The 26,675-nt window shown below is 39.0% G+C and overlaps 1 protein-coding gene across 3 annotated transcripts in view; it reads left to right on the forward strand.

Moving 5' to 3' along the window:
- LOC132400926 (cAMP-specific 3',5'-cyclic phosphodiesterase 7B-like) overlaps positions 1-26,675 on the forward strand; it is a 131,170-nt gene that overhangs the window by 94,014 nt on the left and 10,481 nt on the right. For 2 of the 3 annotated variants that reach the window (XM_059982490.1, XM_059982487.1), the window contains 7 exons: positions 4,131-4,282; positions 14,026-14,089; positions 17,222-17,317; positions 20,752-20,852; positions 23,963-24,094; positions 25,428-25,519; positions 25,981-26,125. In XM_059982490.1, coding sequence (XP_059838473.1) covers positions 4,131-4,282; positions 14,026-14,089; positions 17,222-17,317; positions 20,752-20,852; positions 23,963-24,094; positions 25,428-25,519; positions 25,981-26,125 — 782 coding nt within the window. The remainder of the gene's footprint in view (positions 1-4,130; positions 4,283-14,025; positions 14,090-17,221; positions 17,318-20,751; positions 20,853-23,962; positions 24,095-25,427; positions 25,520-25,980; positions 26,126-26,675) is intronic. The other variant, XM_059982488.1, reaches the window with a different exon arrangement.

A 26,675-nucleotide genomic window follows, 5' to 3' on the forward strand; every position in this document is an offset into this window, starting at 1 on the left:
ACCAGTCCAAATAATTAAAGTGATTTTGCCCAGCAACAACTGTGTTCAAATGTGAATAGGTGAAATTTCAGAGAATGTGGAAGACATTCTTAGGACAACAGAATTTGTTCTGCAGTTCAATAAGTCAACTTTGCCTGACAATGATTCTTTGCTTTTTTTATATTCACTCAATAAAATGTGAAAGCATGGTTCAATAGTAATCATTTGCAAGGGGATTAAAAACAAATACAAAGAGGGAGTCAAGATTTTGGGTGTTTAGCAATTTTTCAAAGAGAAGGATGTTCCATACACTGACATTTTTGTTTGATGGGGCACCATCAATAACAGGACATAAATGCAGGGTTTTTATTTTCTTTAAAAAAAAAGCTGTACCTAACATATTTATCATACACTGTATAATTCACAGACAACATCTTGTCATAAAAAACTTATGTGATCGATTGCACAAATCATTAAAATACTGTTATCAAGTCCTGTAATCTCAATTCCCAACTATTTTGAGAGCTTTGCCTTGAGAATAATGAACAATTTTAATGCTTGTTGCACACAGAAGTCAGGTGGCTCTCAAATGGAAATTGCCTGAGACACTCTTGTGCACTTTTTGAAACAGTGATAAAAGTCTTTGAAGATTCAATTGCTTCATTCAGCAATCAACTCAAGAATATTAGGCATAATATTGCTGATTTGTCAGCGATATTTGTAAAGTTTAATGAAATCCATCTTCAATTGGATGGAAATGATGTGAATCTTGACAAAGTCAAATCAGTCAAACCCACATTTCTGTCCAAGTTAACCCTATTTAAGTTCAACACTGGCTGTCATAACCTTTTCCAATTTCTGACCCTCTCTGAGTTGGAAGAGAAAGAAATAATACCAGGTGATGATCCCAAATATACTGTGCCCATCTGGGCGAGTTGCATAAAGATGGAGGAAAACCTTATTTTGCTACAAAATAACTTTGAGTTGAAGCAAAGTTTCAAAATATCATATCAGGACTTTTGGTTGCAGAAAGAAATCTGTGAATGCTATCCTGCACTATCAAAAAAGGTCAAGATGTTCTTTATTGCCTTTTCAAATCACATTTAATGGAACACGGTTTCAGAGTAGTCACCCAACTTCTGTCAAAGCAACAAAACAGACTGCAAGCTATTGGGCATGGTGAATGAGACTTCAAGTGACATTCAGCCTAATGTTGAGAAGCTGATTTCACTGCACCAAGTCCATCCATCTCATCGAAAGATGAAAAACCAATGAAGTAATGAATAAAACTACTAATGTACACTCTAATATTATGAATGAAAATTGTTTTACTGTGATTAAAGAATTTTATTTATAGCTTTAAATAGATTTCAATAATTTTGTAATTGTTTGTCACTGTTTTGAATTTGCAGTTTGAATCTTTCACTGGGCATTGTGAATCAAAATTCTTTAGTTTTAATGTAATGGCTAGAAAGAGGGAGGAGAGAGTGAATGTTGTCTGAGAGGCAAGGGGGTGGTAAACTAATAAAATCTGAGAACCATTAATTTAGATCATATAGTGATTATTGTTCATGGAGCTTATAGCATGGAAACAAGCCTTTCAGCCCAAGGTACTTATCCCTCTAAACATTTGCTCTCCATGTATCTATCAAAATCTCTCCATAGAATTCAAAATCCTCCAGTTCAGACATCCTTGTGAGTTTTTTCTGCACTGTGAATTGTGAGGACAGAATCTACAGTTTAAACAAAGGCTTATTGATGACAAATGGTGTAAGAGGTTTTTGACTGAAATGTTAGGGTTCAGAGAATTCTGAGTGTCCTTTTACAGGTAATTACAAATTTAGCATGAGGTCCACCAAGCAAACAGGAATGTTACCCTTCATCGCAAAGGAAAAAATACAGTAGTAAGATGATCTTGAAGTAGACCACATTTGCCTGAGAGGTGGTAGAGCAAAGGTTCTCTAGACTGATCTGGAAATCCAAGAAATACAGTAGAATCAATGAAAGCCCACACCCAACAGGGCAGACAATAACCAACATGCATAAGACAACAAACTGCACAAGTAGAAAAGAAAATAAATGATGGGTGAAAATAACTGAAAATCAGTGATGGGTTGAGTGAACCCTCTGCTTCAAGAGTTGATGGTTGAGTAATAACTGTTCCTGAACCTGGTGATGTGAGATGTCAGGCTCCTGTACCATCTTCCTGGTGGCAGCAGCAAGAAGAGAGCATGGATGCTGCCTTCCTGCAACAGTGCTCTGTATAGATGAGCTCAATGGTGGGGAGAGCTTTACCTGTGATGGACTAGGCAGTATCCACTACTTTTTGTAGGATTTTTTGTTCAAGGGTACTGATGTTTCATCACCAACCTCTCAAAGTACTTCATCACAGTGATGTTAAGTACTTCTGGACAAAAGTCATTGAGGAAGATTACCATGTTCTTCTTAGGCACTGGTTAAAGCCTGCTTGAAGAAGGTGGGTACCTTGGACAGCCAAAGCAAGAGGTTACAGATATAGGAACATAGAAAATAGGTGCAGGAGTAGGCCATTTGGCCCTTCGTGCCTGCACCGCCATTCAGTATGATCATGGCTGATCATTCAACTCGGAACTGGTGAACACTGGATGAACTGGTACTAAATGGTATTATTGGTGAACACTCCAGCCAGTTGACTAGCACAGGTCCTTAATACTTGACCAGATACACCATCTGGGCTGGATACTTTCCATGGGTTCACCCTCCTCAGGGATGCCCTCACGTTGGTCTCAGACTGAAATCATAGGGTCATCAGGGGCTGGTGGAGTTTATGAAAGTTCCTCCATATTTTGACAGTCAAAGTGAGCATAGAAGGCATTGTGCTCACCTGAGAGCAAAACCTTGTTGACACCTATGTCACTTGGTTTCACTTTGAAGATGTAATAGCATTCAAGTCCTGCCACAGCTGTCAAGCATCTTTCAGTGATTCAGATTTAGTCTGGAATTGCTAATTCACACAAGAGATGGCTTTCTGGAGATTGTAGTTGGACCTCTTGTATCTTACTTAGTTGCCTGACTTGTGTGCCACTGATCCGTCCCTCAGCAGATCCAGAGCTTCTATTTGGGGAAGATGCTGAATGATTTTTTTTGGAACACGCTTGTCTACGACTGTTCAGACAGGCCATGTGGCCAAATATCAAATTGGGCATGAGCCTGTTGAATGGTAGTGCTGGCTCCAGGAGCCATGTGGTTTACTCCTCCTACCACTTATGAAATGTAGAAGTCAATCTGTGTCCAACAAGGTAGCACCAACAGCAGAGACAGAATTTTCTTTATAGCGAGGTTGATTGATGGATAAATAGGAACCAAATGTAAGGGATTATTGATCTCTATTTTTAAGTAGCATTATGGGATATTTTAATCTGCTGAGAGAACAGATTGCCGTTTAGTTCAATTCAATATCCTTTATGAAGCATTGCATCCCTAACAGCACATTGATGCTAGAGTTTTCAGCCTAGATGTTGTGCTCAAACTCGAGTGAGATTTGAATCAACAGCCTAATTCTGAGGCAACAGTGTTTTGCAGCTTAAACTTTTTAAAATGGCAAGTGAGTCTTTGCTTGTTTGCTTGTTTATTCTTGCTATCACTTAGCATTTACTTTGAGGATTTACAAACAATTGCTATGCTGGAAAAGAAAATGTAAAAGAAAATTGGATGTAAAATGTACTGCATTTTGCTAATCATCAACTTTACATGATCATTGAGACTAATTTTACCTCAGACTTTATTCAACAACAAGGGCTACCACTAATTATTTACTTACAGCATTTTATAGCTTTTACTCTCCTTTGTTTTATTATTTTTGTTTGGTACATATGTCAATGTTTTCTAATTGTCAAATGGTATTTTCTGCAAATTGTTGGAAAGTGTGCCATGAAAAAAAGCATTTTATGTAAACAGTTATATCTGTAATAACAGCTAACACAATGCTATTTTTGATTCAAACACATATTTTGGCTATTTACCAGCCAGAGAGTAGCCTGTTGTTTGGTTAGAACTAAGGAAGAGCAATTCAGACATAATATATCAAATGTTTTACTCTCGGCTGCATTTCATTTGAGTGTGTTATTTTATATTTTTATATTTCTATATTAATCTTTCTCTCTGATTTTTAGCAGCTGCTCATTCAGGTGAAATCGGCTCAAAGAAAAGAGTGAAAAGACTATTAAGCTTTCAGAGGTATTTTCATGCTTCTCGACTGCTACGTGGCATTGTCCCACAGACATGTCTACACTTATTGGATGAAGACTACCTTGGGCAAGCCAGGGTATGTGAAATTTGATTTGATGTGAATCTAAGCTGCCTTTATTGAAATTGGAATTACAGGTGAAAATGTTCCAAGAAATGCTAATGAATTGATTTTAAAATAGTTGTAAAAAGTTGACATTGCTGTTTTAAAGTGGCATAGTAGTTTGGCTCGAAGGTGGCATTCTCTCCAAGTCAAAAGATTGTGATCTGAAAGTCCACTGCAGGATTTAACCACACAATATAGAAGCAACACACACAAAATGCTGGTGGAACGCAGCAGGCCAGGTAGCACAAAGGAAGAAGTACAGTTGACGTTTCGGGCCGAGACCCTTCGTCAGGACTAACTGAAAGAAGAGATAGTGAGAAGTTTGAAAGTGGGAGGGGGAGGGGAGATCTGAAATGATAGGAGAAGACCGGAGGGGGTGGGATGAAGCTAAAAGCTGGAAAGTTGATTGGCAAAAGGGATACAGAGCTGGAGAAGGGAAAGGATCATGGGACGGGAGGCCTAGGGAGAAAGAAGGGGGGAAGGGGAGCACCAGAGGAAGATGGAGTGATCGTGAGAGGGACAGAGAGAGAAAAAAGAGAGAGGGGAAAAAAATAATAAATAAAGGATAGGGTAAGAAGAGGAGGAGGGGCATCAATAGAAGTTAGAGAAATCCGTGTTCATGCCATCAGGTTGGAGGCTACTCAGACGGAATATAAGGTGTTGCTCCTCCAACCTGAGTGTAGCTTCACCTTGACAGTAGAGGAGGCCATGGATTACCATATCAGAATGGGAGTGGGACATGGAATTAAAATGCATGGCCACTGGGAGATCCTGCTTCCTCTGGCAGACCGAGCGTAGGTGTTCAGCGAAACGGTCTCCCAGTCTGCATCGGGTCTCACCAATATATAAAAGGCCACACCAGGAGCACCGGACGCAGTATACCACACCAGCCGACTCACAGGTGAAGTGTCGCCTCACCTGGAAGGACTGTCTGGGGCCTTGAATGGTGGTAAGGGAGTAAGTGTAAGGGCAGGTGTAGCACTTGTTCCACTTACAAGGGTAAGTGCCAGGAGGGAGATCAGTGGGAAGGTATGTGGTGGGGGGGGGAGAACAAATGGACAAGGGAGTCGCGTAGGGAGCAATCCCTGCGGAAAGCAGAAAGAGGGGGGAGGGAAAAGCTGTGCTTGGTGGTGGGATCCCATTGGAGGTGGCGGAAGTTACGGAGAATTATATGTTGGACCCGGAGACTGGTGGGGTGGTAGGTGAGGACAAGGGGAACCCTCTCCCGAGTGGGGTGACAGGAGGATGGGGTAAGAGCAGATGTGCATGAAATGGGAGAGATGCGTTTGAGAGCAGAGTTGATGGTGGAAGAAGGGAAACCCCTTTTTTAAAAAAGGAAGACAACTCCTCCATCCTGGAATGAAAAGCCTCATCCTGAGAGCAGTGGAGGAGACAGAAGGGGTTGGCATTTTTGCAAGAGACAGGGTGGGAAGAGGAATAGTCCAGGTAGCTGTGAATATGAAAAAGAATCATTGTAGCTGTGAGAGTCCATAGGCTTATAGCAGATATGTATAGAATATTGTGATAGAATATTAGAACAATTCCCTTTCTGCCTGTTCAGATAGTTGTATCAGTTCCATCGGTAATGTGTGACGATCTCCAGGAATGCCTCAGTTTACAGCATGAAAGCCAGTCAGTCATCTTATTCTTGCTCTTTGCTATTCATTGACCTTGCTGTCCTTCTGTATTTCCCTATTAAAACCAAAACAATTATGCTTTAAATTAATTATTTCTCAGTGAAGTGCATTGAGACTTTTTATGACAGCAGCTATATAATTTTATTATAAATATTAATATATGAACAATAAGGTATTATACATTTCTATGTTGCTAAATTTCACAAAAGAGTAACAAGGGAATATTGAAATACTTTCAACAAATAGGTTCACTTTTCCAATTTCTCGTGCTCCTCTGAGTATAATGGAAATTTTGCACAACTAAATCAAAAATAAATTTTGTTAAAAAAATAATAATTTTCTGGTGGGCTACAAATTCTGACATGCAGCACAATGCTTTTATGTGAAAAGCAATGATTGGCTTCATTGCACTGCAGCATCTGCGCTTAAGATGCATGAGGACATAAAATAGACATGCTACGTGTGCTGTACCGTTTAATATGCATTACTGACGTGTCATAGTTCTTGAGTTCAGTTTGTTAGCAGGGATGGTCATCATGCCTTCAAGCTCCAGGTAAGTTTTACTATTTTGGTTGGGCTTGATGACGACAATCTCATTTGTGGAAACTTGCCTCCAATGACATGACACATTGACTGTGGACATGTGCAGTAGCAGTAGTGCAATCACTTCAATCAAGTATGATATTCTTCCGGGGAGGGGCGGGTTAGGATGGATTTATGGAGTATGCCTGTGCGTGACTTTATTTAACGAGAGGAGGCTGATGCATGGGTTGTCACCACAAGTTCCTTGCCTGATCGGGGTCAGTGTCCCATGGCATGGAATGGAAGGCGACACGAGACCTTTCAACACTGCAGCCTTCCTCTGCCTCCACTGCTGTTGTGATGTGTCATCGTTTTCCGCCAGCTCCACTGTTGAGTTCTTGATTGGTTCATTCTTTATCTGGAACCTTCCCCTTGACCCTGCCAGGATCTAACTGTCAGGTGGCTAAACTCCAGGCAGCATTGTTGTCAGGATCTCAGGAACTCACAAGCCTCTCCACCATGACAATCCTTGAAGCTGCCTACTTGCCACCTGAGGCTAAATCTACCCCAAAGGAGACATAACACAGCTTCACCATTACTGAAAAAGCCACATTAGAATGATTTATTTTTACGATATCATTCTCTGATACCCCAGTTGTAAAGGTATTGTTTATCAGTATTTAATAGTAAGTACCATTTTGACAGTTCGTTTTTAAAAACTCTTCATAAGTTCTCATTTCCAAAGATTGCATAGCCTGTGAAATGTAGTTAGTCTTATGTTATTGGGTTAACTTGTGACTGTGAGTTTCTGCTATGTACATATAATAAATGGCCAGATAATCAGTTGTGAATGCTCATTGGCCAGGAGGAAAACCACAAAGTCCAGCAGCATTCATTTTTTTCAACTGAAAGCAGTGAAATCTATCCTCCAGTAAAAATGGTGCAGATTGCCAATTATTTAACATGTTGTCAAACCACTGATACCCTTACTTTTTTTTTAACAAGCACAGTAGCGGTATTCGGAAAACATCCTATTAAAACCCTTTGCACACTGCTGATGTCTTTCAGATTCTGAGAGAGTAGTTCAGATTCTTGGAGAATAGCTTCTGCTAACTCATTCCTTGCACTTATACTATACTAACTCAGAGAGGTCCCATCCTACTTGCTGAAGGGAGTTTGGAGGGCAACAATTAGGTTATTGGCACGTTGTTTAATATGAAAGCCATTCAAAGCCAAATAATTCCCTGTTTAAATAAATACTAATGTTGTTAATTCCCTTGGCACATTCTACTCTTCCTAGCAGCATTTTATCAAGGCTCATGGTTGTTATTCCAGCATCACTGTATTGCATTCTTCCAATGGGATTTGCAGCACCAGAAGGGAATGTGCCAAGAGCCTGGCTGCAGTTTCTGGTGGTGCTGCAGAAAGAAAGTTGCTACAAAGTGTGCTTCCATTGAGGGAGCTGAATGTTGCCTTGACTTTGTTAGGCTAATATCTGTCTGTCTGTCAGTGGTAACACAGGAAGGTGCAAATGAAGCCTCTAAGGACCACCCAGCCCACTGCAACTTTCAGAAATCGAATCATAAGTGCAAAGACAGAACAAGAAACAATTACGTATTGAGTAGGAAAGACTGACATCTATTCTTGTTGTCTTTTACTGTTCAAAGTTGGAGCCAGTTAGCGATGTTATTAAACTAAAGTTGCATGGAGTTATGAAGCAGTCTTCCATTTGATGCCAATGAATAAAGTTTACTGAGTTGCCACTGAATGCAACTTTTCTGTCTTTGAGCTGTGTTCCTGGTACTAAACCATCTAGCAGATGTAACAAAAGAACACAAGAGTTAGAAGCAGGAATAGGCCGTTCAACCCTTTGTGTCTGATTCATTGTTCATCAAGATGTTGGCTGAGCTTTTGCAGCTTCATTTTCAGTACTATCCCCATTTCCCTTGATATCAAGGAGTCCATCAGTCTGTGTTGAATGAACTCAGTGACCCCCAATAGAGAATTCCAAAGATTCCCTGCCATCTCCTCTCTCGCTTCTCAGTACGAGATGGCCTATTCCTCATTGTGAGACTGACCCCACTGCCCCACTCTAGATTCCTAATCAGGGAAGATATCCCATCCTGCATTCAGCCTGCTGAGCCCTGTAAAGAACTTTCTAAGTCGTATTTCAGGTTCAGATTTGTTTAGCACGTGTACCTCGTAACTTAGAGTGAATTATGTAATTTGCATTAACAGCCAACACTCCTAAAGATGTGCTGGGGCAACCCTGCAAGTGTTGCTACACATTCTGGTACCAACATAGCATGCGCACAATGTTCAGTAGATGCATGAAGTTTCAATGAAATCACCAGGTCTTCTTCAACAATCTGAGAACATTGTCTGGTCTACTCAATCTCTGTTCCTATGATAGATCTGCCATTCTGCAAACCACTCAGGTGAATCTTTATTGCCATCCCAAAATGATTTTGAGAATTATTTTAATGTTTGTCTTCAATCTATTTGGCTCAGTTAGCATATTTTCAGTGTGAAAACATTGGAATTGAAGACATTTAGTCGCAAAAAAACTGAAATATTACATCTCTGCTGAGAATGCTTTGGAACTTGCTCTCATTAGTGAATTCTGTAAAGCTTCCTGAAAATCATAAACAAATAGTGAATGCCTGTTTATAGTTTAATTAAACCACTTCACCACAGTAAAGTCAAGACAGATTCTTTAACATAAACATTGAATATTTCAGGAAATTAATTTGAACCAGAGCCCCTTCTAATGAATCTTCAGACTATTTTAAGCCAGCTGTAGCAATTATGTTTTGACTTTATTTAGCTCTATAGTTGGAGTGAGTTTGTGAGTTTTGTGGTGGTGTTCTCACCATGTTGTTGAGGGGGACAGCTCAAAGCTTTCACTAACACTCGAGTCACAGAGCAATACAACATGGACACAGGTTCTTCAGTCCAATCCGACCACTGATGCCAATTTCCTGCATTCAGACGTATCCCTGAGTCCCACCCTTCCATGTACCAGTCCAAGTACTAAAATATTATTATTGCATCTGCCTCAACCAGTTCCCCTGACAACTCATTGCCTACCTAGTCGCCACTCTCTATGTAAAAGTTGCCCTTCCGGTTCCTTTTAAATCTTCGTCATCTTACTCTAAATCTATGCCCCCTAGTTTTAGTCTCCTCTACCCTGGAGAAAGAATATTGCTACCATCCATCTTATCTCTGCATGTCATAATATTAAACATTTCTCTATAAGTTCACCCCTCCTTCTCTTGGGTTCCAAGGAATAAAGACCTACCCTGGCCAAGCCCCTCTAATCCTGGCAACATTCTTGTAAATCTTTTCTGTGCTCTTTCCAGTTTAACCATACCTTTCCTACAACAGGGTGACCAAAACTGTACACAGTACTCCATACGCAGCTTCACCAACGACTTGTACAGCTACAGCATAATGTCCCTACTCTTATACTCAGTGCCCCAACTAAAACACGTTTTTCACCACTGTGCTTTCACTGCTTTCTACAACAATGCACTTATCTCTCTGTTCCATTACACACCCTAGTGCCCTGCCATTCACAGTATTAGTCCTATGCTGGTTTGACTTCCAAAATGCATCACCTCATGCTTCTGTATCAAAATCCATTTGCCACTCCTTGACCCACTTCCCTAACTGATCAATATCCCCCTGTAATCAATAACACCACTCTTCATTATTAACTATAAATCAAGTAAAAGGTACAGAATTTACATTTTAATTTTGTGTCATCCATTAACTTAATGATCAAGCTTTGGTATTTGCATCCAAATCATTTATATAACTAAATAACAAGGGTCCAAAACTGATCCATGCAGTACACCTCTAGTCACTGGCCTCCATTCCAAGAAATCCCCTTTAACCTCCTTCCTCAGTTTCCTAGCTCTGAGCCCATTATAATCCGCCTTACAAATTCTCTGTAGATTCCATGGAACTTAACTTTGCAGACAGGTCTACCCTACCAGCCAGATGCCATTCAAGGCCTTGCTAAAGTCCAAATAACAACATCCATTGCTCTTACCTCACCTACCTTTTATATTCCTTCTTCAAAAAACTCTAAAAGTTTCATCATGCACGATTTGCCATGTACAAAGCCAGGCTGACTTCTCCTAATCAGACTGATTCTATCCATATTTGGGTAGATCCTGTCCCTCAGAATGTCCTCTTGTGACCTCCCCAAGACTGATATTAGGCTGACTGGTCTATAGTTCCCTGGCTTGTTCTTGCTTCACTTGCGGAACAAAAGTTCACCTTTTGTGAACTCCACCTTCCAGTCTTTGGGAGCTTCACCAGTGGCAAACAATGAAGTAATTATCTTTGCAAGAGCCTCCACAATTTCCTCTCTAGCCGCCCATAAGGTCTGAGGAGGCGCTCAGTCATGTACTGGGGATCTGTCCACCTTAATGCCCTGTAGGGCTGCATGTATCTCCCCCCCAGCTGTAAGAATGATCTCCATAACATCTCCACAGGCTTCCCTTATCTCTTTTGAGCCATCATCATTTTCTCCTCGGTAAGCACAGTGGAGAAATCTATATGCCACTAAAATTCTCATGCTCTGTTTGTGACCTCCAATTAGCCCAAACGGTGCATTACGGCTGCACTTTTTTTTCACTAAATCGACATAAAAGTGCGCTAACTTACAGAATGCATGCAAAGTTCAGGGTTATATATTTGTATAAAATTGATCACTTGTCAATCAACAGACCCCGCTTTCCACAACCCAAGCCGATTCCAGCTTTACTGGAAACCGTGACTCAACACCACGACACATGCGCACGACCAGCCTCAGCAGCGCCTCACAATGCTCACAGCAGTGACACCAACCGCAGCAAAAGGGCAGGGCTATCACGTCCATTTAGGAGAGCGCTAACTACATCATCAATAAAAATCATCATCCTGGAAGCTTTGGTGTTACTGCTTCATTTCTTCTATCCAGCATTGGAGTAAAAAAATATGAACAGCCTAATTATGCCGCGTGGCAAGAGAAGGGGGAACATTATGGTCAAGAGATGATGCCAAACATCCTGGGGAAATGGCAAGGAGAGGGAGAGAACAAGCCTCCACATAAACTGGAATTGAAGAGGGAATCTCCCATCATTTCAGTGAGGAACTTGGATCCAAGGCTTTGCAATAGAACGTGAATGATGGTGGAAGAACTGCACGACAATCTCATCATTGCAAAAATAAACATTGGTGTATTCAAAAATGACATTGTCATGATCCCAAGAATTACTCTCAATTTATCAGAAGGGGAAGATGTCCCTCTTCAGTGGAGCCAGTTCCTGATACAGTCATGCTTTGCTATGACTATACGTAAGGCGCAAGGCCAAACCATGGAGAAAGTGTTGATTTATCTGGAGAAACCGGTATTCCAGCATGGCTAGCTGTATGTGGCTTTAAGCTGGGGAAAAGAAATGAAAACAGGAGAGTATTCTTTAAGGGTGGCAGATCAACCAGAAATGTTGTCATCAAAAGTGTCCTTCATTAAATGAGGAAGAGCTATATTTGTCTTGCTACGCATGTTTCTTCTTTAATAAACTTGAATTTTTCTTCTTTAATTTCCAAAGCACATCACATCAGACTGCACTACCTTTCTCTCAAAGAGTGCCCCAATGGGTCACCTGCTTGTCTAGTATTTATCAAAAATCCCACCCACCTCCTGTGGATCAAGACGTGGGTGGCCTTGCTGATCACTAAGGGGACCTGCTCTCTTCTTAGCCACCCTTTTACTCTTAGGATTTTCTTTAAGCTTACTTGCCAAATCCATTTTGTAGCCTCCCTTTGTGCTGTCCTGATTGCTCTGTTAAGAGCGTTCTTTATCTTCTACAACCATTAAGGGATTCATTCAACCCCCACCTCTAAACTCAACGTATGCTCGCTTCTTTTTCTTGACCAGAGCCTCAATATCTCTATGTCAGCGAAGATTCTCTAAACTTGGCAAGTTTACCCTTCATCTTTACAGAAACATATGGCTTTTGACACAACATCACTCTTAAAAGCCTCTCACACAGCTTGTACAGGTTACCTCTACTCTAGAAAACATCTGAAAGATCCAAGAAACTGAATCCTCACTCCCAGAACCAGCTCTTCAGGCACAAATTTATCTGTCCTACTTTCCATTTTGACTACGCTAACACGTGGCACTGGAAGTAATCTGGAGAGCACTGCCCTCAAGGTTCAGCCTCTTAACTCTAACTTCTTACCTAACTCCCTGTACTCAGTCTGCAAGACTTCATCCCTTGTTCTATGCTGTTTGGACTAACTGTTGAAACAACCTGTGGCTGTTCACTTTGCAGCCTTTCAGAGCACCCAGGAGGCAATACACTATCCTACCACCTCTTCTGGAGCCACACTCCTGTCTGTCAGCCTCACTATCAAGTCTCCTATCACTTGATACATGATCTCACAGGATATGTAAACAGCTACATTTGCAATCCCACACAGATCAGTACAGCATAAGAACAAGCCCTTCAACCCACAATGACTGTGCCATACATGATGCCAAATTAAAGCAAATTTCTTCTGCCTGCACATGGTCAGTGCCCCTCTATTGCCTGTGTATTCATGCACCTATCTAAACACCATTATCACATCTGCGCCCACTACTACCCCGGTGGTCCGTTCCAAGCATCTACCAACTAACAGAAATTTGCACACTCTTCTCTTGGAGGTAAAACATTAGTAGCTACCATTCAAAGCAGAATATCTCAGAAGTATTCACAACAGCACTTTCCTGAAAAATTGCGTCAACCATACAGCAGGCAGATGGGCCCTTTGACCCCAGCCGTTAGCTATGCCAGCTTTTATTCTCTACTCAAGTCTCCTTCAGACTTTCTTCGTCTGTCTACATCAGCATAACTGTTTATCCCTTTCCCCTCATGTCTTTGCACAGCCTCACAAAATTTGTTCATAATATTCACCTCAAACACTCCCTGTAGTACTGAGTTCCACACTTTCAGCAGTTATGAATTCCCTGTTGGATATCCTGGTCACTTTTTATATTAATTAGCATTCTAGAGGCCATATGGCACAAGGTACAGATACTTAGCTTTACAAATTTCACCTTTATCAATGAGCAACAACAGATCATGGGAGCTGACAGTGTAATTAGAGGTAGACAGAGAATTGTGGGCGGGGTACGAGTGAAGAGGCAAGTGGGAAGATGAGAGATAAAATCATAAGTGGGGTTGATTGGTGAAAGAGATGTCTGGGCCCAGAGATTATCTGTGAGAGAGGGAGGGATATGGGAGAGTCGTTCAGTAAGACCATTGATGAAAATTATTTCCATGTAACTATAATTTTATTGCAGTTTTTTTCCTTCTTTATGATGCTACTTGAAACTTGCCTTTTGACTGAGTTTTCAAGCAAGCGCTCAGAAATCTCGTAGTGGTTGTGTCAAATAGTTTTTAAAATGTCTTTGGAGATTCATAGGAACATTATTGCTGTGTTAAGGATTGTGTATGCATATGTCTATTATATCAGCATGCCTTTTAATTTTTCTCTCATTTTGATTCTTTGTAGCACATGTTATCAAAAGTTGGAATGTGGAACTTTGACATCTTTTTGTTTGATCGTCTGACTAATGGTAAGTTGATCTATCAATAAGCTGTTACGTGCAAGTGAGAAGTGGTTTCGTCCGTCAAAGTGCACTTTCCCCCGGATAGATGTATTACAATGTTTTATACATGCTGTCTCCATATTATAGGAAGCAACCTTAGCCACAAGATGTTCACCCTTATAAAGTGAAGGTGTCATATATCAAATGGACAAGCTCAGAGAGATGCAGGGAGCTAAATTAACACTGAACCATGTAGAAAATTGATTTTAATCCAGTATATGCAGAATTGTGTTTACAATTTGTAACATGATTTTTAAGTCTATAGTAAAATGAAAAAAGATCTGTAGAAGCTGTATGTTTATATTCTACACGACCACTGGTTCTCAACACACTTAGTTAATTTGTACCATATCTATTCTGTCCATATCCAATCTTCCATCTGTCTAAAATCTAATCTAATGCCTGCAATCAGCAAATCAAAATAAATTTCACTTCCCTTTAACTCTCCAGTTTTTTTTACTTCATATTTAATCTTGTACTTGATCCCCCAATTACTGATAACAGCTTATTTTTATTCAAAGTTGAAAGTGCATTTATTATCGAAGTGTGTATACATTATAAAACCTTGAGATCTGTCTCCTAACAGGCAGCCACGAAACAAAGAAACCCAACATAACCCAAAAATAAAAAAAATACCAACCAATGTACAGAGGGAAAAAAACACATCATGTCCACAAAAACAAAAGAATCCATGTAAAAGACCATCGAACACCCAATGTGCAGAGAGGGGGAAAAAACACATCATGCAAGCAAATAGCTTTCTGAACTGAAGTTTGCAAAGAGTGCCTTAGCCTATAGAGTCTCATAGTTTAGCATGGAGCAGCGATCTAACCCGGCCCATCCCTCACTGTGGCCCCCGACACCCTGACCTTTTCAGTCTGGTCTGGCACCTAAATCAACATCCAGACATCAGGTTTAATCGCCTTGGTACACTCTGGGTTCTGGCATCTGGACCCCACCACCTTGATTCAGCCTGTAACAGATCTTTCTGATTGGACACAGTGCATAAATCTCTGTCCCAACATTGAGTTCCGTCAAATCAGTATGCTCTGGTGCCTGAACCTCAGCACGACACATAAAATAATCAAACCTCAGGTCTCCTTTGCTCTCTACCACGTTGAATTGCCTTCAAGTACAGAGGGAAGTTACAAACTTTTACTTACAACTATCACAATTAGTTTATCTTTAATTAATCATAACCATTTCTCATATCGCACACAAAACACTGGAAGAACTCAGCAAGTTAGGCAGCATAGATGGAGGAAAATAAAATCTGATGTTTCGGGCCAAGACCCTTCATTAACAGCATTTTCCGTGTGCACTACACAAGATTTCCAGCATCTGCAGAATCTTCTGTTTCTCTATAATATCATTTCCCATTTTTGGTGTAATGGGAGAAATGCCTCTATTGTATTTCTTCATATCAACAGGTTCTGATTGAATCTGTAACCAAGATCTCGTTGCTTGCTATAAAATCAAGCCAGATCTGGCCTTCTGAGGTTTGCCAATATAAATAGTGAAAAAGCTCTTACTGAAACACCATGACACTAGGTACCATAGAATAATGGTTAGTATCTCAAAATCTGGAAATTGATTCAGGGACATCAGTATAAATTCCACCACAACAGCTGAAAATTTGAAATGCATGTAATTTAACGGGTTTGTGATTGCAAACTAATATTAGTAAAAAAAAAGGATCTAGTGCTACCCCATCATACATAACTAATCAAGTCCTCTCAAGCTTCCAGCCAGATACAGATGTTGATTTTGACCAATGTTTCAAAGACAAACTGCCACCTTCATCATGAATGATGCCTGGGCATGTCTAGTCTGCTGGTATTTATACCCCCATCATCTGTTCCTCCTGATTGGTTAGTCCTCATCCAATCAGGTTTCCACTGTACCACCTTGCTTCAAATTAAAGTTCTTACTTACATCAAGATCTTTGACTTTGTTAAAATTCTTTTTTTCTGGTTTTATTTCAATGGCTTCCTTCACCAGATTGTCCCAAAAGCCATTGGTGTGGCACAGTAGTTTTGTGCTGCCAAAGTGAATCCTATGGTCATTGTGAATGCAGAGTTCCACTACCATCAATTTCTCCAGATAACCGAAACAGATACACCTCCTGTGCTCCTTGATGCGGAAGAATCGGCAGTGGCAGAACATTGTGGCAGAGCTTGTCTTTGAAACGTTGGTTAAAATCAATACCTATACCCAGCTGGAAGCCTGAGAAGAGTTTATTCATTAGTAATTCTAACTTGAATATCATAAAACACATCTGGCTCTCTAATTTTCTTTAGGAACTCTGACTTGCATGTTACTCTAAACCCTGTAGTTGATTCTTAACAGCCCTATGAAATGAATGATTTGGAAAGCTGCATAGTTCAGGGATGTAGAATGAGATAGACCAACTTTGAATGAGTTTTGTTTTAAGTCTTAGCGACAGAGCCATGTCATGCCATCTGTTGCCAGTTCCAATGAAAGATCTTTAACCTAAAACATTAATTCTGTTTCTCTTTCCTCTGATGCTGCCTGAGCTGCTGAGTGTTTCCTGCATTTTCTGTTTATATTCAGGAACAGGAAGAATGTCTCTTCATTTCTTTTTTTAATATAGCACTAACCCCACATTAATCTAGCATTACTATGTTAGCGTAAACATTTAGAATTGCCTGCTACAACGCTGGGGGAAATGTGTTGTTATCTGCCTGAGAGATTATTTATATGGAGCAGGAGAGACGTTATTAAACTGCAAAATTAGCATTTTTTCAGAGAAACTTTAGATTCTTTTAATTTAGATTCTTCACTTTACACTTCCAACAAAATCAAAACATCACCTGAAATTGTTTTCAAGAATAATATAAATATCCAGTAGCATAACTCATTAGTGCTGTTATTCCTTCCTACATTTTATTATTTGTTAATTTATTTATGGTAATAATACTTAGTGTTGTGTGTGAGTTGTATGTACTGGTTTGTGTACCTTGGTCCAGAGGAATGTCGCTTCATTTGGCAGTATACATGTTATACAGTTGAATGATAATAAACTTGTACCATACTGTTATTGCCAGTTAATTGCTAACTTGCTCTTCTTTGTTTTAGGGAATAGTCTTGTCACTCTGTTGTGTCACTTGTTCAATCTTCATGGTCTCATTCAGCACTTTCAATTGGATATGGTAAAACTGCACAGATTTTTAGGTAAGCCAACAAGAAAGCACATTACAGTATTAATATTTCTAAATGTTATTGCATTGGAACGGATATTGTTGAAGAATACATGATTGTTAGGATCACTGCAGCACAGTAGGCAATGAGCTTCGTACCTGGTCTGAGGTCTTGGTCTTCAAATACTACTTTCCTCAATTGACTAAAAGTCTGTGCAGGTACATTGAAGGTACTGGTGAACTTCATCATCATCCGTCTCTGCTTTGTCAAGAAGTTGTTGTCAAATTTTAGAAATCAGTGTTATTGTAGGCAGTGTGTGTCATGGGGGAAGATTGAGTACAGTGTTGTAATGATGCAGCCTTATTTGACAGATGTCATCACTGAGATTACCTCTGTGTTGGTAGCATGGTTTGCATGCTGTTGCGGAAAGTGTGATAGATGAGTCAAAGTAATCCAGGAAAAGAATCAAGTAAGTGTTCAACCCTTCTTGAAGAAATGCAATGTTGTAAGTGGAGAAGAAAAATTTAGGTTAGTGTTGAGATCTTGAGGTCATCATCAGGATTACACACAAGTCCTGCTTAAGTGGCAGGAGAGCATCACCTTTGGCTTCATCTGCAGAAGAGTTTGCAGCTCCCTCAGTGGACCTGTTGGTCAGCTCAGAATTCACAAGACCAAGGTGAAAACAAATCACTAATTTCAAGGGGCAGCCCAAGAAGAAGATTTTTACTAAATAACTGCTGACGTAATATTTTAAAGAAATAGCATATCACAAAAGTAATGTTTTATTCCAGGGTACAAGATACCAGGAAATTGGTAGCATTGTACAATAGTAAAGATGATTAAAGTTATAATGAGATATTGATCAACTAGAAAAATGGGAAGATAAAATATAACTTGGACAAGTGGAAAGCAAATCCATTTAGGGCAGTTAAGCTAGGCCAGGCTGAATAATGCTGCCTTAGAGAATATTGTTGAACAAGAGAGCTGGTCGTACAGGTTCCCTGAAATGATAAAATAGATGGACAAGTTGGTGAAAATGGGATATGACATGCCCTCATCAGCTATGGCATTGAGTATAAGAGCTGAAACATCACATTACAGCTATACAAAGCTTTGGTTAGATTATAGTTGTGCCGTTGTAGTTGCCTAGTTGCAGGAAGCCAGAGGGAACAAGGATGTTATAAGGAGAAACATGACAAGTTAAGACTTTTTTCCTGGCATTTAAGGGAATACCTTATAGAGATATATAAAATCTTGAGCGGCACAATTGTCACAGGGATAGATGGTCACAGTCTCTTTCCTAGAGTCTAAAACTAGAGGGCACAGATTTAAGTTGAGAGGGAAGAGATTTAAAAGGGATTTTCCCATGCAAAAGGTGGTGGGTATACAGACTGAGCAGACAAAGGAAGTGGTAGAAGCAACATTTAAAAGACATTTGAACAGGTGAATGGAATGGAAAGGTTTAGATGAATATAGACCAAAAGTAGTCAAGTAGGACGAGCTTAGGTAGGCAAGGACAAGTTGAGCTGAAGGCCCTGTTTCAGTGGAGTTTAACTGATACTGTGGTTCTAAAATATATCATCAGTGCCTCTTCAAACAGCACTAGTTATCCGTAATAGCTGAATAAGTTATCGAGTTTAAATAGCACTATTTGTAAATGTTGCTTTTGAGTTTTGGGAGGTGCTACAAGAAAGATCAATCTTATCAGAGCTCAGATGTGGCCTGTATTAAACAATACTACAAGATCACCTTGGGTGAAGGTGACACAAGTATACAATATCTTGGTTGGAACATTGTTTATAATTGTGGGCTGTCCCTTATCTAAAAGCTGTGAAAAAGTTATACTGATGATACCATTGGAGGTAGAATATGGAGAGATTAATGAACCAATGGTCAGTGATAATTTGGAACAAGCCCTTGCTGAAGAATTTTCTCAACTATCAAGTTCAATGCATCTTTTTTTAAAGAATGCATTGTAATTCACTATTATAAAAACAACTAAGCAATTAAAATGATTAAAATAGGAAATCATGTAAGAACAATAAGATATATCTGAACTTTTACAAATGATTTTAACTTGTACTCTTCCCCTTTCCAAATGTATTTGTTTGCTGTGTTTGATTAGGGACTAAACTGGTAAAAGTTCATCAGACAGAATCCCCATCTGGGAAATAGTCAGTAGAGGTCAGTCCGCAGATTTGGGACTTTCATGGTTACATGGGTGAATGAGTGTGCTGTCACATTAATAAATTGAGTTTCCATTTGATAACAGAGAACAGTAACAGGTCCGTCAATAACCATGTATTCTCCAAGCGTGATGCCAATCTAACTAAACGGCTTATTACCTGTCTGCTTATATGCCTTATAATTGTAAAAAAAATATATACCTGGAAGATCATTAATGAACTGTTTGAAACTCACAACAAGACTTCGGTCTATCAATGTTCTTATAGTCAGAATAGAGTGTAAAATAAATTGACAAATGCTTTTTTTTTGCATTTTTACAACTGCAAAGACTACAAAAATACACACCTGTGGACGATCTCCAACTTGTGGGAGTGTTTGAATTCTAAAAGCAGGGGTTTTTTTTGTACTGATGGATGGCAAGAAATAAGCAGTAAGACAATTCAGAACTGTTTTGCTCATTGTGGTTTCAAGCATTCAGGCTCTGATATGCTAGAAATGGCCGGGAATGAAAATGAAATTATAGTACTACTTCATTAAGTTAAGAACTATGAAGTATTTGATGGTATCAGCAATCACCTTGAATCTTACAATTAAAGTGAAGATTTGAAGGACGCAATCATTGTGATTATCTGCTCTAGGTGTCTGCTCTGAATTTGTTCATTTACAGTCAATCAGAAGAACATGGCCATGCACACTACATTTGATGAATTCTTTCGTTGATAACTATTAGAAACTAAGACCTAGTTTTATATTATTGTAGTACTATTGGTAGTGTTCTGATTTGTTCAGTATTTCATTTAAACACATAATTTGTTACTCAGTTAAATGGTCGTTTGTCTTTTTTTACACACCTTTTTAACTATTTAACTACAAACATACTTCAGCTGCTTAATTGGGCCAAAATATACTGTCCCAAAATGTCCCAGTTAACTGGAATCCACTGTATTGAATCATTGTCCTCAGTTGCATTAACTCAGATGAGCACATATGGTGGGCCACTTTCTGTCTTGGACAGCAAGATTTTGGGGAGTCTTCTCCTATACTTTTAGCTGTCTTTCAATGAAATTAGTCCCAGCATGAGCAGTTGGCAGGAGACTGAAGAAAGTTCGCCCTCAGTTTAAGTGAGTTTGCATTTCTTATGAAGTAATATGCATTATGCTTATGACATATATTCAGTAAAACCTGTTGCAAACAAACACTTGTGAAAGTTGTGCAGTTGCTTCAGATTTTTGTTGGTAGCTTTGTGACAAATAAATACGTGTTTATTTTTCCTCTATCAGTTATGATTCAAGAGGATTACCACAGCCAGAATCCTTATCACAATGCAGTCCATGCAGCCGATGTGACTCAGGCAATGCATTGCTACCTGAAAGAACCAAAGGTATAAATAAATCTTTCAAACTTTTACACAAACTTAGAAACAAAGTAATTTTCTCATCAATGTTAAGTAGCATGAGGAGAATCTGCCAGGTCTTTTCTCTGTGAGAAGTGCACTATGTTTGCAGACATTGGTAAAGGAGGAGGATTAGCTTAAGCCTTAAAATTGCTGGCACTAAGTATCCTGCTGATAATCACCATGTAAACTTAACATTTAAGGAATAACTAAATTGGCATCATTTTTTCTGCAGTTGTGGTTTGTATTAACAGTATAGTTCAGCTGATAGGTTTCTCAAACTGAAGTGAGCTGTTTTTGTGCCCTTTATGTGTCAAAGGACAGTTGGTGACTGAAATCTGAAATATTCCATGAGAATTTATGTAATAAAACTTAGTTTGCCCATCTTAAAATGCTGTCCAAGTACTTCATTGTAAAATGATGTAATTTTACTGACTTCAGCATGGAAGTTTTATTTCATGAAATATAAAGCAAAGGACACCATTATAATAAATTCAATACAGTTTGAACAAACACTGCTAAAATTAACTTACATTTTCAAGATATTGTACTTATAATATTTACATTGATCGTTAGAATCAGATATTAAGGTATTCACCTAAATGACATGTTAGTTCATGTTAATTTTACTTGATTATAATGGATTTGTATCAGATCAAATGATGAAAATCACTTGTATACATTTCCAGTTCCCAAACAGCAGGAAGAATGTAGCAATAAAAAAAGTAAGACAGATTAATTAAGATGTTGCCTGGAATGGAGGGTTGTAGTTATAAGGAAAGATTGAAGAGGCTGTGTTTATTCTCACTGGAATATACGAGGCTAACTTCAAAATTCAAAGAATATTTATTTTCGGAGTACATACAGTATATGATGCCATATACTACTGTGAGATTCATTTTCTTGTAGGCATCAATAGGGAAAAAATTCAATAGAATTTATGAAAACTACATATAAACAGACAGACAACCAATGTACAAAAGAAATACTGTGCAAATAAATGCAATACATAAAGCTTTATAAAATTATGAGGGGCATAGATTGGATAGATCATCTTTTTCCCAGGGTAGGGAAGTGTAGAATTAAAAGGAACAGACAATGTGGTGGAGGAACTCAGGAGGTTGAGCAGCATCTTTGAATTGTTGTTATTTGAGGTCGAAACACTTTTTCAGGCCCAGAGTCACTCCAACTAGGAATATAAATGAGTTAATGATCAGCTTAATAACTGGAACTTCTACCCAGGATTTCCCACAATTATGTGGCTTCATTTAAATGTGCCTGGATATGGTTACTGGTGAAGAGTGCATGCACTCATGTACTTTGGTTTACAGTCTAATTAACTGAAGTTGCACATAATCACAGGATTAGATCACTTGGGCAACTAGGGAGAGACACACACACAACAAGGACTCTATTAGGCTAACATACTCATATTGTGTTGAATCTATACTCATTCAAGGTATCCCAAGCAGTGGTAAAGTCAGAAGCTGAGAATTAATTCATTCAAACCATTGCATTTCATGGTATCTGAAAATGATCAAACCCAGAGAGGTTACGTTATGCAAGTGTTTGTTGATTAAATTTCTGAACTAAAGCTTGTCTTTCATTTTTTTCATAAAACAGTTCAAAAGAACTCTTCACACTTTAATTACCTTTTTCCATCAAACAATTTTATTTTTAAGTTAGGTAAATTCAAGGACAGGATCAGGTGATAGACAAACTGCAAAAGCTAAAAATCAAAAATAAAATCAAATTACTATACACCATCCATTAGCTCCCGAAAAGAGAATAGACAAGTTTTGGGTGTTAGTCATATAGCACATAAACAGGCCCTTCAGCCCACTGAGGCTGTGCTGACCAACAAGCGCCAATTTATACTAATCCCATTCCCATTAACTACCCCAGATTCTACCTCTCCCAAACACATTAGGTTAATTTTACAGTGGCTAATTAACCTACCGACATCCTCGAGATGTGGAGGGCAACTGAAGTACCCAGAAGAGACCCACGGGGGCATAGGGGGAATGTACAAACTGCACACAGGTAACACTGAAGCTCAGGAATGAGGCCGGATTACTGCAGTTGTTAGGTGTCAGCTCCACCAATTGTACTGCTCTGCAATTAGATCTGACAGATGTTTTTCACCTAACAAAGTATAGATCTCTACACACTTCCATCACTTTCTGTTTAAGAATTAATGTCTGTTGATATATGTAGCAGATGCATTTTGCATTTGTGGGTTTAGGTACAGGTAAGAGTCTCGGGTGAAACACTGGTGCATAAACCATATGCTTGGCTGAGAAATTAATGAATTTTTTTCCAAGATTTTTTATTACAAATTGAGGCAGTCAATAACAAGTTAATGTGATTTCCTCCCTGTTTGCTATTTGAATTTCAATTACCTAACCAAAAAACATACTCTGATATAAAGACAGTGATTTCTTTTAATCATTGGCTGCAGCCAAATATTTGTACATGGTCAAAAAATGAATTTAAGTGAACAAGTCTAGCAGCTCCTAACCTAACTCCCTCTCTATTGTGCACCATCTTTCAACCAAATCCGTGGTTAACCACACAATTAATTGAGAACATGTTTCTGCATTAGCAAAATCTGCTAGGGTTCTGAATGTTACCGTTCTAGATGGATTTTAGTGTGATAGTATAGAAGACCCCAAATATATAGCATTGAGAGATGTTACATCATCACTACATAGTCCTTGAAAAGCAGCATTTTACCTAAGTTTGCTGTGCTATCCTCTCAACCCAGCAGAAACCACAAATTCCTCTAATACACAAAAAGCTGCAGTTCAGGCAGCATCCACGAAGGGGAATAAACAGTCAACGTTTCGGGCTGAGACCTTCTGATCCTGACGAAGGATGTGGGCCCAAACTGTTGACTATTCCCCTCCATAGATGCTGAGTTCTTCCAGCAATTTGTGTGTCTTATTGGATTTCCAGCATCTGCAGAATCTCTTGTGTCTATGTGGAAGTGTGATTTTATTCTTGTATCTTTTATAACATGACATTTATCAGCATTAAAAAGATTATAAATACTGTATATTATAATAATTTTCCTTTGTATTTTACATGCTTTAAAGCTTGCCCACTTTTTGACACCTCTTGATATCATGCTTGGTTTGATGGCAGCTGCAGCCCACGATGTTGATCATCCAGGAGTCAACCAGCCTTTTTTAATTAAAACCAAACATCATTTAGCCAGTCTGTATCAGGTGAAAACTAAAACCTATTGTGTTTTTACCATTTAAACTGTAGTGATTACAAATGATAATTTTCAATAATAGCACAAGTGTGAGATATTTCTTATTGCTTAAATTACTATATCAGCAATTTTTACTGTTGCGATTGTTTAATATTGTAGTGATCATAGATTATTAATGGTTTAAAGACTTTATGGTTGATAAGTATACAAACATTTATGTTGAAGAGAAAAATAAATATTAACTGGCACATGCCAGTTCATGAAAGGTAGTGTTTATATTATTTGCTTGGTGAGTAATATTCATTTATTAAGTTCCTACATGAACGGTTACTTCAGAAATAAGGATGTGGAATTGGGATAATACATTGACAAAGAAAATTGGTTAAAGATCAGAAAAAAATGTATTGAAATAAACTAGGAATTTTTAGATTGGTGACTTATTATCAGTAGGATATCAGAATAAAGTATATTAGAATAAGGATTTAGTCCAGTGAATTAGAGAGGAATGTCTCTGTCCACTTGGGTGGTTTTAAGAGCTTGCTGGCATAAGATGGTCACTTCAGCATTATAGCTCAGCATCCATATTTTGGCAGCAAAGAGATAAATTGCATCAAAAATTCCAGGTGCCTAGGAATCCCACTCAATCCCGTTCTGGTATACAGACAGTATTGCTGAAACCTTGCTGAAACGACTGACTGAAGCTGTAAGTTAATTGAGGAATACTGGGGCTAAATAGAAGGGGAATGATTTACTTTCATGGCCTACTGCATGGCAAGGCAGTCTTAAGTTACAAGAGCAGAAGTAGTCCACATGGGGACTCATGTAGTATTAAGCCCTGATGTAATTCTACACTTTTGAAAGGCAGCAGGGCTGCCTTAATGGATCAGAGATGACACAAAGGAAATGTGTGTCACACGTGGTCAGAGGCCATCAGTAGTTGTCACATTGCAAGTCACCTATCCTCAGTACTCAACATCCTTTAACTTTACCATGGAACAAGTGCTGCGCTTAAAATGTAACAAATAGGGCCATATTAATTTGCCCTTTAAATTCATCATAGTGTGTATACTCCTCAAATAGCTTGTTTCATAATTAATTGCCACTATCATTTGGGCCACACGAAGGAAGATGAGTCTTTTATAAGCTATAAAGTATATCAGAACAAAGTTATTGCCAGCTTTTCACATGCCCACTTGTTGGCTTAAGCAGAATGTAGTGGTCTCTCCTACTCTCCCTCTTAAGATCTGTAACTGGTCTTAAAGACCTTGTATTAATGTATCACTCAGTAAGCTATCATGGAAATAAAGAATGGATTTCTTTTTTTTTATTTACTCTCTTTAAAGAACATCTCTGTGCTGGAGAATCACCACTGGAGATCTACTGTGGGAATGCTCCGAGAATCAGGGCTGCTGGCTCATCTGCCTGCAGAAACAATGTGAGTTAAGCTTATCTGTAATAATTTGACAGTCTCTACTAAAACATTGTCTAATGTTTAAGTTACATTTAATTGTGCATTGAGCATATGCAGAGAGTGAACCAAGTATTCTATCGCTGTTTGAATTCACGATGGTAAAATGTGACATAGAGGCCTCACTGAAAACAAGATAGTAGGATACAAATATAGCATTTGTTTCAATTCAACAGCAAGTTATATGAGTATGGACAATATCAGTAAAGACAGAGGAGCTCTCAATACATTGTTAGTCGAGTGTATGATTCAACTCAATTAGAAGAGGTGCACCTATGGTAAAAATGTAATTAACTGAAGTCACTGAAGCTTTCCCTCCAATTCCACTTCCTTTAGGGAAACACTGGCTTCTAAGGCATCTCCTCATCACACACAAAATCAACATAGAGTCCTCAATTTTGAGATGATCACATCTATTTTTGTTACAGACAAGACATTGAACAACAGTTAGGATCTCTCATTCTGGCCACAGATATTAGCCGACAAAATGAGTTTCTTAGAAGAATGAAAGCTCATTCGGACAACAGAGATTTATCATTGGAGGTTGCAGATCATAAGCACTTCATATTGCAGGTAGGTTCAAATTTAATTGTCTTTCAACATACACGAATACTCATGAATACAGCCAAACCAAACAGGGTTCCTCCAGAGCCAAGGTGGCAAACACAGTACCAGCAGTCAAGGCACATATAAGATAGCAGTAAACATACAGTTACACAGAAAAATCCCCAAGTGTCATACCCTGTAGATTGATGGTGCCTGAATTTTGGCAACAAGAACAAGCCCACACCAGTCTGCAGATGAATGCAGTCTAGCTTGTCTTCCACCAAGAGCAGCGCCGACAGGAAGAGCCGGTCCCCAACTGGCCCAGACTGCAGCATGCCACTGTGACTCTGCTTTCTCCCACACAGCTTTCAGCATCTCTCCCCTGGGTGGCTGCAACAAGTGACTCGGTAGCTTAAAGCTTAGACCACACTACAGCTCCCCCACCCTCGGTCTCACCAGTAAACCAAACTTGCAGTATTCTACATTACCAATGTCCAACAGGGTCCTACAATCACAATAAAAAAATTTCCAAGACAATCACTCGCTCCATTTGTTTGCACACCAACCCTGGCGTCTT

Source organism: Hypanus sabinus, chromosome 10 (genome assembly GCF_030144855.1).
Source record: "Hypanus sabinus isolate sHypSab1 chromosome 10, sHypSab1.hap1, whole genome shotgun sequence".
Lineage (NCBI taxonomy): Eukaryota > Metazoa > Chordata > Chondrichthyes > Myliobatiformes > Dasyatidae > Hypanus > Hypanus sabinus.